This window comes from Xiphias gladius, chromosome 11 (assembly GCF_016859285.1).
Source record: "Xiphias gladius isolate SHS-SW01 ecotype Sanya breed wild chromosome 11, ASM1685928v1, whole genome shotgun sequence".
Classification (NCBI taxonomy): Eukaryota; Metazoa; Chordata; class Actinopteri; order Istiophoriformes; family Xiphiidae; genus Xiphias; species Xiphias gladius.
Genome location: NC_053410.1, coordinates 14,398,919 through 14,414,277, shown reverse-complemented (window position 1 = coordinate 14,414,277; position 15,359 = coordinate 14,398,919). Strand labels below are relative to the sequence as shown.

General features: G+C 43.9%; 1 protein-coding gene across 1 annotated transcript; it reads left to right on the top strand.

The window, feature by feature from the left end:
• Window positions 1-955: 955 nt before the first annotated feature.
• LOC120796530 (metal transporter CNNM1) lies at window positions 956-13,113 on the top strand. The gene is made up of 10 exons (XM_040139499.1): window positions 956-2,402; window positions 6,198-6,341; window positions 7,351-7,491; window positions 7,713-7,882; window positions 8,062-8,161; window positions 9,509-9,654; window positions 10,185-10,428; window positions 11,897-12,019; window positions 12,445-12,534; window positions 12,963-13,113. Exons 1-10 carry the CDS (start codon window positions 956-958, stop codon window positions 13,040-13,042), a joined length of 2,685 nt encoding a protein of 894 aa, XP_039995433.1. The 3' UTR covers window positions 13,043-13,113.
• Window positions 13,114-15,359: the final 2,246 nt, after the last annotated feature.

Here is a 15,359-nt window from a genome sequence, read left to right as displayed (position 1 = left end):
GGAATTTATTGTGTTTGTAATGGACAATACTTTTTTCTGACCTTGTTTTACTGAATTAGTATTTCATCTTTTTAGGATTAACATGTATACTTCATCTGTTTGTAGCCCTATTAATAGGTCGGTCTGGTAAAATATGTTAAATGCGATATAAAAGTTTTATGTAACAGCCCATTTTAAAGCTGGGGGATCAAAATGCAACGGTTATTTCATTTGTTAATAGACGCCGATTCTGAGGACACTGCTGTTGTTTTGTTTTTGTTTTTTATGACAGAGGGGGAAAAAAAATCCTATACACACACACACACTACCCCGTGTATTACTTAAGTCTGAAGTCTAACGGGCTCCATGTGCAGCACTGCTTAAAACAGGCTGCAGTGAAGCAGGTGATAATACTGCCATCTAGTGGAGACACCCAGGCGGGGGAGGAAAAGCATCTAAGGTGTGTAACATCTGCGACCCCCAAACCAATGTTGGTGCACACACAGAACCCCATTTACGACTTCGTCCCTTAAAACTGGGCCAAATGTGACCCCAGTTATGTTTGTGGCGGGGCTCTAAATGACGCCGTTGTACGCATTATGTTTTCCGCTTTAGTTTAACTTTTGCTCTGATATTTGTGGAACGTCATTTTCAGCCTGCACGGGGCCTTCTGCCGTCGCGAGCGTTGTCTGACATTAATCATTCATGATTGTCGATTTCCTGCCTTCTATTTTTAGAAACCCGCGGAACGCAAATAAGACAGGCCCACGTCACGGTTTGTCATGTATATTTAAGGACTCTGGTGGCCCCCCCCCCCCCCTCTCTCTCTCTCTCTTCTCCTGAATCTCTCTCTCTCTCTCTCTGTCACGCACCCATTCTCTTCTTCATGGATATGGCCACCCAGCTGCTCCATCCGTCCCATCCACAGACCACGTGACCCAGTTCTCCCACGTCCTTCGGTAGTTCATTCAGCATGATGGCTGCGGATGCTGCGGATGCTCTCTGCTGCATCCTGCTGCATCCGCGTCCGCTCTCGCTCCTGGTTCTCACCGTCACCCTCTCCTCTCTGCAGCCCCCGACAGCGGCGCTGCTCGGCGTCCGGCCAGAGGACACCCAGAGCGGAGAGTTGTCCGTGCAGGACGGGGTGTTAAGGGCGACCGAGGGGACCCGCTTCATGCTGAGGGTGTACTACTCCGCATCTCCAGCTGCAGAGCATCCCGACAGAATGAACATCACCGGCAGACCCGACGCCGCTCCTGCCGCCCCGTGGATCGCGTTCATAGAGGAACCGGGCGGGGACAGCGCCGAGGCGGAGAGGCGGCTCTGGTCCAGAGGGAACCCATGTGAAGAGGAGAATGCCCGGAGCTCCGATATCGAGCTGCTGGGCTCCTTCAGATCCACCTCCACTCACAACTCCGTTTTGGTAGAGCTGCTCGCTAAAGACCTGCGCAGAGGCGAGGTGATCAAATACTACTCCATGTGCGCGTTCGATGGAGTGAAATGGGAGCATTTCAGCACCAGAGACTTCTGGCTGGCGGTGGTGGAGAGACCTCCGGAGGCAGATATTTGGCTCCAGGCGGGTGTCTCGGTGCTCTTGCTGGGCCTGTCTGCGCTCTGCAGCGGTCTGAACATCAGCATGCTGGCGCTGGACCCCGTGGAGCTGCGGGTCCTGCAGAACAGTGGCACAGAGAAGGAGCAGAAATACGCACGGAAAATAGAGTCAGTGCGTAAACACGGAAACTACATCCTTTGCACCGTGGTGCTGGGCAACGTGCTAACAAATACATGCTTTGTGGTGTGGATGTGCCAGATTTTAGGCATGACTGCTCTCTCAACTGCCTTCTGTACTTTGGGGATATTCTTTATTGGCGAGATTTTACCTCACTCCGTTGCGTCCAGGCACAGTCTCGCCATCGCCTCCAAGACCCTCTGCGCGACCCGCCTGCTGATGCTGGTGTTTTTCCCCATCGCCTACCCCGTCTCCAAGATTCTGGACATAATGCTGCACCAGGAGATCAGCAACTTTTACACCAGGGAGAAGTTGGTGGCCATGCTGCGCGTCACAGACCCTTACCACGGCCTGGTCAAAGAGGAGCTCAACATCATCCAGGGAGCCCTGGAGCTGAGGACAAAGACCGTAGAGGACGTGCTGACCCCGCTGTCCGACTGCTACATGCTGTCGTCGGACGCCGTGCTGGACTTCTGCACCATGTCCGACGTGATGCAGAGCGGTTTCACCCGGATCCCGGTCTACGAGAACGAGAGGTCCAACGTCGTGGACATCCTGTTCGTCAAGGACTTGGCCTTCGTGGATCCCGACGACTGCACTCCCCTGAAAACAATCACCCAGTTTTACAAGCATCCCATGCATTGCGTGTTCAATGACACCAAGCTGGATGTGATGCTGGAGGAATTCAAGAGAGGTACGTCCTTTGAATTTACGTGCTAAGAACTTACGAGCGACTTTTCTGCAAGAAGGCAGCGTCGAGTGTGTGAAGCGCCACATGTTTTGCAACGGTCCCAGGGCTTCCTCCTGATACCTGGGAGTCAACTGTCCTTTGAAGTGACTTTTAAGATGTCGGCAGATATCAGTATATACATCAGTCCTTTGGCTCACAGTGGGCATGCTAGTAAAACGCTTTGAGAGCAGGGAGAGCCATATGTGAAAGCTGATACAGTGTCACACAGTGAGTGTGGTTCAGCCAGAGGTTAGAGGCTACCATGGATCAGAATGGGATTATGTTAAGAATTTATGTAGTGAAAGCAATTTTCCCATCCCAAACAAGTCCGCGGAGTTAATCTGCCCCCACAACCCCTGCTTGTTTCCCCTCTCTACATGTGTCATCAATTACCAGCTCTGCACTTAAATGTAATGTTCAGCTGTTTCAGCGGGGAATTTAGAGCGAGCCTGCCTGCACTGGAATGGCAGCGGGGACGGCGATGTTCCCTGCCTGACTCATACATCTTTCGTCTGATAGGCATCTTTGCTGGGAAGTGCATTCACGGTATCACGGCGCTCCGTCTCTCATACACGTGCAGCGATAGCATCTTTTCACTGCCAGGCAAAAGTGTGTCGCCCCCCCCCCACCTCCCCCCCAGGGACCCCTTCCAGTCTTGATGATAACAGTGAACATGATTCGGAATCGATGCTCGGGTCGCGAGTAGCTCAGACTGCATCACATGGTAAAATGGAGACATATGAGAGGCTACTGGATCAACTGTTATGTAAGGATTTCGTTGACATTGGTTTATAGTGCGGGGATTAAGATGTCAATCTGTTTCATTGACGAAGAAAGCTCCATAGATGCCAGTTGGAGGCAGCCGTCGTCCAATCAGAGTGTGAAAGACGACACGGCGGTGACTTTGGCGGGGTCGTTAATTAGATTGCCACTCACAGGTCAGGAGACCTACCTCCTGTTCGGCATTGTGAGTGAGAGCTTTGTGATCCGTGGGCTCGAGACTGACGCCGTGTTTGCGCGCGCGTGTTTCCATATTGTTTGCGTGTTTTATGATGATTTATAAATAAGGTGGCAGGGTTAAGTCAGGCGTCACCTTTAGATTGTTTGTGCGCAGCTAATTGTCAGCCTGCGGTGACTTTGAAGCCTCTTCCACTCTGTAGGTCATTGCCATTCAAGCCCGCAGAGCAGCCATGAAAGATTCAGCTCCAACCTTTCCCTTGCCCTCTCGCCTCTTGCCGTCTTTGCTCTCATGATTTAAAGACTCCTGCTGTTCAGGAAGCCTGGCTGGAAGCTGTGAGGATGTCTCACTGAGAAGGGTAATGGGCAGGGGTGAGGTCTGTGTTAGGGGAAAAGATGGAAATGTCACCAGGAACATATGCTCTTTACTTCAGGCATTTATGCTTTCATGGTATGAAAGTTTTATGAATACACAACATGTGCTGTAAAACTTTAATTTATTGGGATGAGACATTCCATCAGTTTCGTATGTAAAAGTAGCAAAGCAATACCCCATTATAAGAACCCTCCATTGCAAGTGAACGTCCTGCAGTCTAAATCTTACTTGAGTATAGGTACAGAAGTATTATGAACAAAATGTGCAGAAAGACGCCTGTCAGTGTTATATTATTATGTCATTGGATTATTATTATCAGTGCATTAAGGCGTAAGTGGTACTTTAATTATGCAGCTGGTCAAGGTGGATCTACTTTTAATTGCTTCATACACTGTTGGATAGCTTAACTGATAACAATATGCTTCACATCTTATAAGCTGATCGTATATTTTGTATATATAGTCTTATTCTGAACGGCAATTCGCAACTATGGGAGTTAGATAAATGCCGTGGAGTAAAAAGTGCAATATTTCTCCCTGAAATGTAGTGGAGTAGAAGTATAAAGCAAAGTACACGGACCGTAAAATTGTACTTAAGAACAGTATTTAAGTAAAAGTATTTAGTTACTTTTCACCTTTGCACACAACTACTCTGCTAAAGAAACCATTTTAATACACTAAGCAACACACAAAATAAGTCTAAACTTTTAGTTGACACGAAACAAGTCATAGAAGGCAGCCACTATGGTTTAATGGACTAAATGTGTGCACTAAATTGCTGTGTGTGCAAGGGTGTAAAACAGGAAGAAAAAAATAGCTGCAGACATATAAACAATGTATGAATTCCTTCTATGGTACTGTATGACGTTAATGTTTGCAGAAAAAACACAGCAAAAATACACATTAAGCCCAATCATATGCAAATATGTTATGCGTGATCTAAAACAACACATGGAGTTCAAACACAGATCAGAGGAGCCTGGGAAACTGGCGGAGCAGAAACATTGGCAAAAGGGACATCCATGGTAGACCCAGTTTCGCCTCGGGCATGTGCGTCTGCGTTTGTGAGTCTGGTAAGTGTGTGTGTGTGTGTGTGTGTGTGTGTGTGTGTGTGTGTGTGTGTGTGTGTGTGTGTGTGTGTCATTCTGCAAGGGTATTATGTAACATGCGAATGATGTAATGCAGCACCCAGGCACATCAGCAGCTGAGGGCAAATCCACCTCTGACTCACCTGAGCTCTTCAGACAAGCTGACCTGCTGAGTGATGAGTACAACCGCACCATCTCAGCCAATCCCACACAGCCAGAGTTTCATGTTTGGAGATGGCTGCCTGTCAGTCAATCAGGATTTTTTTTCTTGTTGCAGTGGATTAAAGCATTTGATCCATTTTATCCCTTGGCAGTGATCCCCTAAATCGGCCCATCTCATATGAGCTGCTGATTTTGTTCAAAGTGAGGTTGGAGACTGTTTATGTTTCCGTTGAAATCTGTGGCCTAGTGACATCATAAATTTGGTTAGATAAATTATTTGGTCACCAAACTGATTTACCTGTTGATGTGAGAAAAACCATGAGTGACAGTTATGAGGACAAAGCAATAATCTACATTAAATACGTAATAATGCGTAATAGTTGATTTTTTTAACATATCTGTGAGTTGAAAATGAAAAAAAAAAATTGTAACAACTAGTTTGTGCTGTACCTAATGCAACAATCATGGTCATCTGTCCCGTTCACCTCTCCTTGTGATGTTCGAGTTTGGTGGCAACGTTGATTTCTTGCCACAGTTGCTTTATCAACTCGTTCCAGAGATGCCGTTGACGAGCTGTGTCGTTGCAACTGGCAGGCTTGTCGCGTCCAGCCAAACACTAACTGAGTGGCGGCGCTGGGTCTACTCATGGATGTGTAAAGTGTGTATGCGTTGTGTTTTTGTGCGCGGTGTGCATGGACGTGTGTCTACAGAGGTGGCAGCAGCATGGGCAGTTTAGTCAGCAGGCATCCCCAGACTGATTGTGTAATCTCAGTGTTTACGTAAGGGCCAAGTCTTCCAAACTGTCAAAGTGTCTCCAGACTAATCCCCCAATGCCCACTTACTTCTAATCTTAGTCACACACACACACACACACACACACACACACACACACACACACACACACACACACACACACACACACACACACAAAGGCAGTCCAGACAATTGAAATACTTTCATATTCAAGCTCTTAGATAAATCTCTGCTGTGTTTAACAGTCTCTCAGCTCCAGTTGGTGTATTAGTGCTGATTTTCATCTTGACTGCACAGATCCAGTTGGAGGCTGTTGACTCGTGCTATTTTTATCCAATGACGTTGCCTCTCGTTGCAGTTTTTAGCACGAGCATACATTTCGAAAACATTCGAACTCATCCTTTTACTTTTCTGGTGACCGCAGGTAAATCCCACCTGGCTGTGGTGCAGAGGGTGAACAGCGAGGGGGAGGGAGACCCCTTTTATGAAATGATGGGCATCGTCACCCTGGAGGACGTCATAGAAGAGATCATCAAGTCTGAGATTGTGGACGAGACAGACCTGTATAGTAAGTATGATGCATTAACATGCTGATTTTGAAGCTCTGAGTTTTTAGTGTCTGATGCATTAGCTATGAATCAATTTTATGTTATTTCCAGCCCCCGTACTGAATGGATTTTCTCTCAGTTTGTCACGGCAGCTGACAGTTTGTTCTGCTCTGTGGTCCACAACAACACTGGAAAATGCCCAATTCAATAGTATATATTTACACAGTAATTATCAGGGATGTTACCAGTAGAATTGTAGTATGAATAGAACATCGCAATTTCCTTTCTCTACCATCTACTCTTCTGTTTTCTCATTAAACTATTGATCCCACCTTCTCTCCCCTGCCGTTCTCAGCTCCTTGCTGATGCATAATTAAATAATGTGCATAAATGGCCCAGTCTCACAGATAATCCCCATAATCCGCTCATCTTTAGTTGGTCGAAAAGGTTCTCCACAGAGAGGAATTCAAATGCTACACTCCCTTCATTTCATATCTAATCTGCTCTGTACTTTCTTGTCACGCACTGAATTTTACTATTTGCATGCCACAATTAGGGAAAATTAACTTTTATTATATGCTTCCACAAAAGCCCCCGTTCCCAGAAGAAAGGAACATTGAATTTTGAAGCGTGCTACAGTTTTAATTACATGCAGAGCGTGTGAAGCAGTCTCTGTCATGGATGCACTTGTGTGGGTGTTCATAAACTCTGGACCAGATAATCTCAAACCATATCTGTAGCTGTAGATAAACTTACTAAGTGAAATCATGTCTAGAAATCCATCTGTAGTGTTTGTGAGCATGCAGCATATAAAGCCGCATCAACTAATGAGATCACCGGAACCTAAAAGTAGTTGCTAATTCCTTGTAGTGCAAACAAGAATCCTGTTCTAAAGTGGATTATCGAGTAAGACAAACCAAATCAACACCTTTCCCTCACTCAGCTATTATCAAAGCACATATATCAGAAGTGAAATCTGCGGTGGATACCATGCACTTTCTTTGATGTGCAATCTGCATCTGTTCATAGCTGATAATCGGACCAAAAGACGAGTATCCAACCATGAGAGGAAACTGCAGGATTTTTCTATCTTCAAACTGGCAGAAAATGAGATGAAGGTGAAGATCTCGCCCCAGCTGTTGCTTGCAACACATCGCTTCTTGGCTACAGGTAGCATGGCATGTGTGTTTACGCATCTGTGCATGTATTTTATGCAGAATACTCATGGATGAACATTGGAGTGCAGGGTAAAACGAGGATGACGACATGAGACTGGGAATTTGGTGTTCTTTCTTTGACTCTTGTTTTGTGTGTGTGTGTGTGTGTGTGCATGTTTGTGTGTGTCTGCGCGCGGCTGCACGCACGTGTGTCTATGTGCATCTATCTTGTAGAGGTGGAGCCTTTTAGGCCGTGCCACCTGTCGGAGAAGATCTTGCTGCGTCTCATCAAACATCCAAGCGTGGTGCAGGAACTCAAATTCAACCCCAAGAACAAACACGCATCTCAACACTACCTCTTCCAGAGAAACAAACCTGTCGACTACTTTGTCCTCATCCTGCAGGTAAATCCCAAACGGACAGAAAGGCTGTGAAACATGAATCAATAAACCATGTGATAATCACTTCTTCTTTTTTTTGTCCTGCGTGATAAGCTCGATTGGATGAGTAATCAACTCAGTGCTCACACCATGAGCGTAGAGCTCAGACCTCATGCATGTAAATGGCTGTGTTGATGTTGCAGGGACGGGTGGAGGTAGAGATAGGAAAAGAGGCTCTCCGCTTTGAAAATGGAGCGTTTTCCTATTATGGCATGCCAGCACTCATCCCACCCCTGCCTCTTGGTAAGTAAGTGTGCGTATGAAGCAATACAGAGCAATAATTCTAGGGGACTCCCAATGAGCATGACGGTGATGATGATGATGACGATGATGACAACGGGGAGAGTTCAGCAATAATGCTCACAAAACTAATGCAGTGCAGGGGGTGGAAGTGTTTTTACGCTCCAAATCCCACCCAGCGCCTGTGTAGCGTCAGCCTTCAAGAGCAGCAGCAGCAGCGGCCGTGGGAAGTAAGTAATTAAAAGAAGTGATTTCAGAGAATTTCCCAGCGGAAGGACATGACCTGCACAGGATTATATGAAATCCAGCTAAGACTGCAGAATAAGCAGAAAGTCTCTCTCTCTCTCGCTCTCCCCCTCTCTCGGTTTCTTGTGAAGGTTGCGTACATGTTTTGCATGTGTGATGTTAAGGGTGAGCCTAAAGCAATTTGGAAGACCCCATTAAATATCTGAAAATGCCTTCTTAGGACATGACAGAATACAGAAGTCTCTCTTAAGCAACTGCAGAAGTATCCCATCTCGAGAGAGCAGTTTTTTTACTGCTTTAAAAAAAAATTGCCCTCTCTCGGAATCATTGCTTTTCAATGGACTTGACAAGAACAACATTTCTTGCCACTCAGCTAGGCAGTGCTCAACTCAACAGAATATAGATGAATAGAAAGGACCTTCCATGTCTAGTACCATCAGTCATATTTTAAAAGTATGCTCAGTTTCTGCTGAAATTCAGGTTTTCCCGACTCTCTCCAGTAGCTTTAATTTAAGGTAAGTAAAGTAAGTAAGACGTGAAAACATTAAATATCTTTTAAAAGTATGGCACTATCAAGAATGAGATTATATTTAACAATGTAAAGAGTGGGTCTGTCAAAAAACTGTTTGTGTTAAAACATGACATTTTTGTCTAAATAAAAGGGGCAAATAGTGACAACTTCATTTCACTGACACTTTATAAAAACTCCCTGAGAAACGCATTTCCCTAGTTGTTTAAATGGTTTTGGAAACATGTTCATGCTCATTTTGAGAACTAATGAAATATTTTCTATTCTTGTTTAATTTTGATGGACGTGTATTGGACTCAGAAATACAATACATGGCTGTTTTCCTTAATTACTGAAAATGAGCCACATCTTGGAGAGAGCTGCAGTGCATGTAACCATAGTTGAAGTCCAGCAAGTAAAAATGAGATTTCATTTGTGCACACGGAAGAAGGCACAGTCAGAAACATCTATTTTACTCCCGTGTGCACGAACACAGAAATTGAAAAATCGAATTAAAGAGCATTTTGACCCCATAGCGATGATGCACGTATGAAATACAGAACTAAAAGAATGCTTTCTTCTTCTGTTCTGTTCAGGTCACAGGTACAGTTCCCGAGGCAGTGGTCTGAACCAGTCAGATTCATTACTGAGTGGAGGCAGTGTGGGTCAGCTCACTACAGGAGGAGGGATCTACTTGCCAGACTACTCAGTTCGACAGCTCACAGACCTGCAGATCATCAAGGTCACAAACATAAATACCTACACACGTAACACAGAAACATATGAAAAAGCTTCAAATCACTAAATTATTGTATACAGTATATAATTATAAACTCTAATTAAATGTATAATTTCCTGCATACTCAAGGTAAAAAATTGGGAGCACAAGCAAGCAACTGCACTTTTAAGTTCCCACAATTTAATCTTCAAAATTCCCGAAAATGCAAATTCTTCCTCTGCTGCAGCGTTTGCCTTTGATATGTCCTAATCCCTGATTTTGACTGAACGCAGACATCCTGCCTCTCGCTCTCTCCTCCATACACCCTCTTTCCTTTAATCACCGGGGATAATTGTGCTCCATTGCAACCATTAATTTTTTTTAGCCTTAAAAAGACGGAAGTGCCCTCTCGCTTCAACGTCCTGCTCTCTCTCCAGTACAGTCCATGTTCCCTTCCGTCCACATGCGCCGGGATTAGCTACAATAGGCAGAAAGGCAGCTGTGCGCATGCAGATCGAATATGATTATAACACAAACTTTCTCTGTCCCCACAGATCACCAGGAACCACTACCAGAACGCCCTAACAGCCACCCGGATGGACAGCTCCCCTCAGACACCAGACCCGGTGGATCCCGATGCTAAAGGGAAGCCTCCGGTCCCAGAGGCTCGCTCACACAGCATTGCCCTCCCCCTCACGCACACACACACTCGGCTAGGGCTGGCACGCCTTGCACACCTTCATCCCCACGGTGGCCTTCGCAACACATCCCAGCTCAATGAAAGAAACCGTATCGTGCGTAAGTAGTGTCGATGCTTCGTGACAATATGCTGGGTATATAAACTGTGTTTACATTACCATTCAATTCATCAGTTAGTGCACTGAAAATTAAACTACTACACTTTTTTTTCAAGCAAATATGCCAAACATTCACCGTTTCCACCTTAACTATGAGAGGAAATTTGAAATGTTTTTCACATTTTACAGACAGTAATAAATTGGAAAAAATATTGATATTTAAATTGGATTTATTAATTACTGATAAAAACGGAGGTTTAATGGGTTTGACCAGTGTACTGTATATCTCTGAAGTGCTGCTGACTCTAAAATTATTCACCGCAGAGTATTTGAGTTCCAAAGTCTAAATACTGTTTCAGAGGTTGTTAGACGAGAATAAAAATTCTGAAAGAAACTTTGAAAACACACAATATCAGCGGCCTTAATGCACATTTATACTGTATTTATTAGCATTGTCCTTCGTCATCCTGAAATTGAAACGACAATGTAGCTTCGCGAGGCTCGGTATGAATTTCACGATTCATGGGACTGGCAGAGGTTTTCAAGAGGAAGAAAGAGGCAGCTCAAAGGATCAAACACACTGTTTGGAATGCTTTGTGGGGCTTAAGGCAAAAAACCTGTCCTTCAGGACCAATACACGATTGATGTAACTATCTGATCCTGTCTGAAAATGTACAATCTGATGACTGGTGAGTCCAATGAAAATAAACTCAATAAAAAGCCCCAAAGACATTCATACCAACCCTGTTCATAACAGAATTTAGATTTTTTTTAAATGAGAAAACAAGATAATGTCCCTCAGGTCTCCGCTATTAAAGGATTAGCTCTTCTGTAAATCACAATTGAATAACCGAGAAAATAATTGAAATAGCTCAGGATTATAAAGAGCATAACCTGAGACAAATTGCAGTTTTAATCATTTTTCACTATATTTACAATAATCAGTAATGAATATAATCCAATAAATCAAACACCCATAGTGACTCACTGACAAAAATGGTGCAAACATTGCAGCAACCAATCTGTACTGGTTTCGAGGCTTAAAGGATTTTCCACATACCATCTGTCTTTCGCTGAGTGTAACACGCCACCCAGTTTGTGTATGTTTGCCTTAGTGACAAAAAAAAAAAAAAAAATCACAGGACAGATGGTTCTGTTGGTTGTCAATAGAAGAGTAGCGTCCAGTTATATTGCACCAGGTTTTATGTTCAATCACAACAACCCAGATTTTACCAATTAAGTCCCCTCCAATGGTTGTAGCTCACCTTTATTTGGATTTTTAAAACTCATACTTTTAACGATTAACCAGTCACCACGGTTCTTAACCTCTTACTGGACCCTATATAAACCCCTGACTGATAAATAGCAAGTTCTCTACCTCCCTCTATAGGCAGAGCTACAAGCCAGCTGCTGTTATGCGGCTACTTGCAGCTGCTTTGGAGCTGATCGGTCTAATTCTCTCTTCACAGGCAGTAAATCTGATGGACAGAGGAGTCCAAATGATACTGTGTTCCTCCGCATGGATGAGATCCCCTACATTCACGAGGACCGACCGGAAAATTATGGAGAGAACGGTGAGTGCTGCTCAATGCGTCCCGGCTGGAGAAAACAGGCCCATCCATACTCGATTCTTATTTAATTTTAGCACGTCATATTTCAATGGTTTTATCTCAAAAGTAGGCAAACACATTGCACTTTGTTGTTTCCTTCTCGTGATCCCATTCTGTTCACTCTACACAAGTTTGCCTAATAATGATGCCTTTAAAGCAACTGCCTCAAGACAATCTTAGAGAATGAAGGAAAATTCAATGTGCCAGTAATTTGTGGCTCCAGTGGCTGGTCAAATTTTACAGTTTTAAGTCTATAAAAGTTTTCACAACTGTCACCTGCAGTAAACTGTATCTTGTAGGCTGTATTCCTACATATCAGCATAGGTCCGGGGGTTCTTTCTCTCCATCTTTCTGCTGCATCCCCTCTATCGCACTCTCTCTCGTCTGTCTTTCAGATGTGCCTACAGAGTCTCAGCCGTCCACCTCTCCCTTCATCAGCTCTCTGTCTCTGTCAAGCTCCGAGGAGAACATTGGAAAGAAGCTATTGCGTAAATTGAGTGAGTGGGCCATTTTGTCACAAACACTGGTGAGACAGAACGCCCACACCTACCGTCAGATGTGCCCCAACTTTTCTGTCAGGCATGGCAACAGTGTATCTTAGCAACAGGTGATGTGTCGTGTCCCTCGATGCAACCTACTCCTTCCTGCTGAGCATATTCTCCAGATGCAACTGTCGTTGCTGGCTCGGATACACTATGACTCATTTATTTTTATTTATTCATTTGAGGCAGTAGCTGTGCTGCTTAGTACAGCTGACCTTATTTCAGATAATAGCAAATGCAAATGTGTTTAAAAACAAACCCTGATTAAGTTGTTTTTCTTCAGATTAAAGCAAATGTAAAGAAGAGAAAACAGTTTAGCTACACTTTCAGGCAGGTGGTTCAACCAGGCATGAACTGAATTTCAGCATGTTCTCCGTTTCTAGGTAACAAGAGGAGGAAAATGTCTCGGGACGGGGAAAAGAGTTTGGAGGAAGGCTTGGAGCAACCACCAGTGACGAGCTAGCACAGTGGCACCGAGGAAGAGGGGCGAGGCACACACACCTTCTTCCTCTTGGTCATCCACTCGGCATCCTCACTGAACAACCACTCCTTCATAGACTCCCTCCATGATCTGACACAACTCTCACAGGAGACTGAGCCATCCTATCTGCTGTAGCCGCCGATAATACTCAGGTCCCAGCTGACGCACTCTGTCCCACATCTGCCAGACTTCGCACCCTTAAAACGTTTGCTGACTTTAAGAGGGACAAATGTGAAAAAAAAAACTTGATTGGACAAATCTAAACAACATAGTATTGGATTTATCCAGCCTTACACTGGACTGTGTGGATCCCAGCAGGTCATGTTTTTTAGTTAATGGGGCAAACCGTGTCAGTGTTACCTTTTTATGGAAGTTCTCTCCATGATGTTAACATTTAATCATCTCATTTAAGCCATAATGTGTCGCCGAAACAGCAGCATAGCTTGTCATTTAATTACAGAGTCTATGAGATCAAGCCCAACATGGTCCTCACATAATATCTGCGCCAGCTTTGACGTTTTACTTGATCAAACGATGAATGCTAAAGTATTTATTATTTATTTGTTATTACGAGGCGGTTCCCACATACTGAGCCCGTTGTTTGCACAGGGAACTGTCCCAACGTTGCCATAAGGTTGCCACTGACTGCCAGCACAACCCGACACACTAGCCATCGGCTAAGAAGAAAAAGCCACTCGACGAGAGCACAATTTTTACGCCAGATAAAAAGAACACAATTATTTTAAAAAGGCCATAAATTAATTCTCAGCTTGAATGACAGCTTATTGTGTACACTGACCGCTCAGCAAGTTTAGAGAGGTAAGCATAATTAAAAAAAAAAAAAAAAAAAAAAACTGAGATAGAAAAGACAATTTCTATACTAATTTTTATACAGTGTCAGAATAAATAATTAGAAGATAGCAATATAGGTTTTCTCATATACTGTAAATGGCTTGAATATATCACCACACTACCACATACATGCATACATTTAGCAATTTCACCTTTCTTAATTTAAATACGTGTTTCATACATACACTGTTTTCTATCTTCCCATTTAAACACGGCCTTCTCTCTGCTTATGTAGCTGTATGGACACAGTTTCAGTGTTTCTATCAAACAAACACCTTCACTTATTCACCTTTTCTCTTGATGTTACCACATGTTTAATTGTGGTAACATCAAGTCATGTCTTTTGATTGCATTCAGTAGAACATGCTGGCGCATGTTCCTGCATCAGTGTGATGACTTCTCAACGTAAGCTACCATAACAGCCACTTTTCTATGTAGAGTTCATCTCTCACAGGGTCAGTTACTAAAGCTGCACACACCATTTAAAAATAAGCTAGGGGTTGTGGGGTTTTGGGATCTCTGGGACTTGGGTTGCAAATGAATCTTATCAGTATTCTTGAGGAAGAGTAGTTGTTACTTGCATGTTTTTTTTATGCTGCTTTTACCGTAGATTTATCCCCTGTAGAAACCCCCGTTTTTTTCCATATGCATGCTTACGTAAAAGGATGCATGAATAGGATGATTCCAATCTGCATTCACTTCTCCCCACGGAGGTGCAGTGTGTGACTTACTGAAAATTTACACTACTGAGGATCATCACAGAGAGAGGAATCTGGAGGCATAACTGCTAAGAGTGGACAAAAAGAGGTTTTTATGAATGTTTTAACTGTTACTACAAACACATAGGGGTGGCGGCTTTAGTGGCAGTGAGGTCAAAGGTAACAGTGCATACTGAGGAGGAAGGAGGAGGCCATAGAACGCCGCTCACTGAGGGAAATTTAAAGCCATCCTTATAGAAATTAAATATTATTGCAATAATGAAATGATTTGTTGGAGCCTTCATACTAAGATAATAATTTGATCCTTTCTAAATTGCGAGTGGCTGCTAAAGCCACTGCAAGCAGAGGTTGGACTGTGCCTATCTGCACTTTTAATCTTGGCAGGTACCCTGCTCAGCAGCACAGAGAGAGAAAGAGATATGAAAGAGGAAGCAATGTGACGCACGCTGACGTCAAGCCACCACCTCCCTTCAAAGGTGGTGTTTGGGGACACGCAGTGAAATCATTCATTCTGCCTGGTAAGGCTGTGGAAGTACAAAGGATGCTGCACTGCTTAGCTATTCAGATTGACCCCTCTATATACACAGAACACACAACGGGAAGTCTTTTGATCTGACAACTCCCACAGCTGAATGCTTTCAGAGATTTTGCAGTTGGTTTACACTGATTTATATTTCTATTTGTAAAAATTGATATACTGTTTGTCTGGGATAAATGGGCAAAGGTAC

Coding starts and splice junctions, on each gene's coding strand:
- LOC120796530 (XM_040139499.1), top strand. CDS start 956: ATGGCTGCGGATGCTGCGGATGCTCTCTGCTGCATCCTGCTGCATCCG. Junction 2,403..6,197: donor GCTGGAGGAATTCAAGAGAG/GTACGTCCTTTG, acceptor TGGTGACCGCAG/GTAAATCCCACCTGGCTGTG. Junction 9,655..10,184: donor CAGACCTGCAGATCATCAAG/GTCACAAACATA, acceptor CTGTCCCCACAG/ATCACCAGGAACCACTACCA.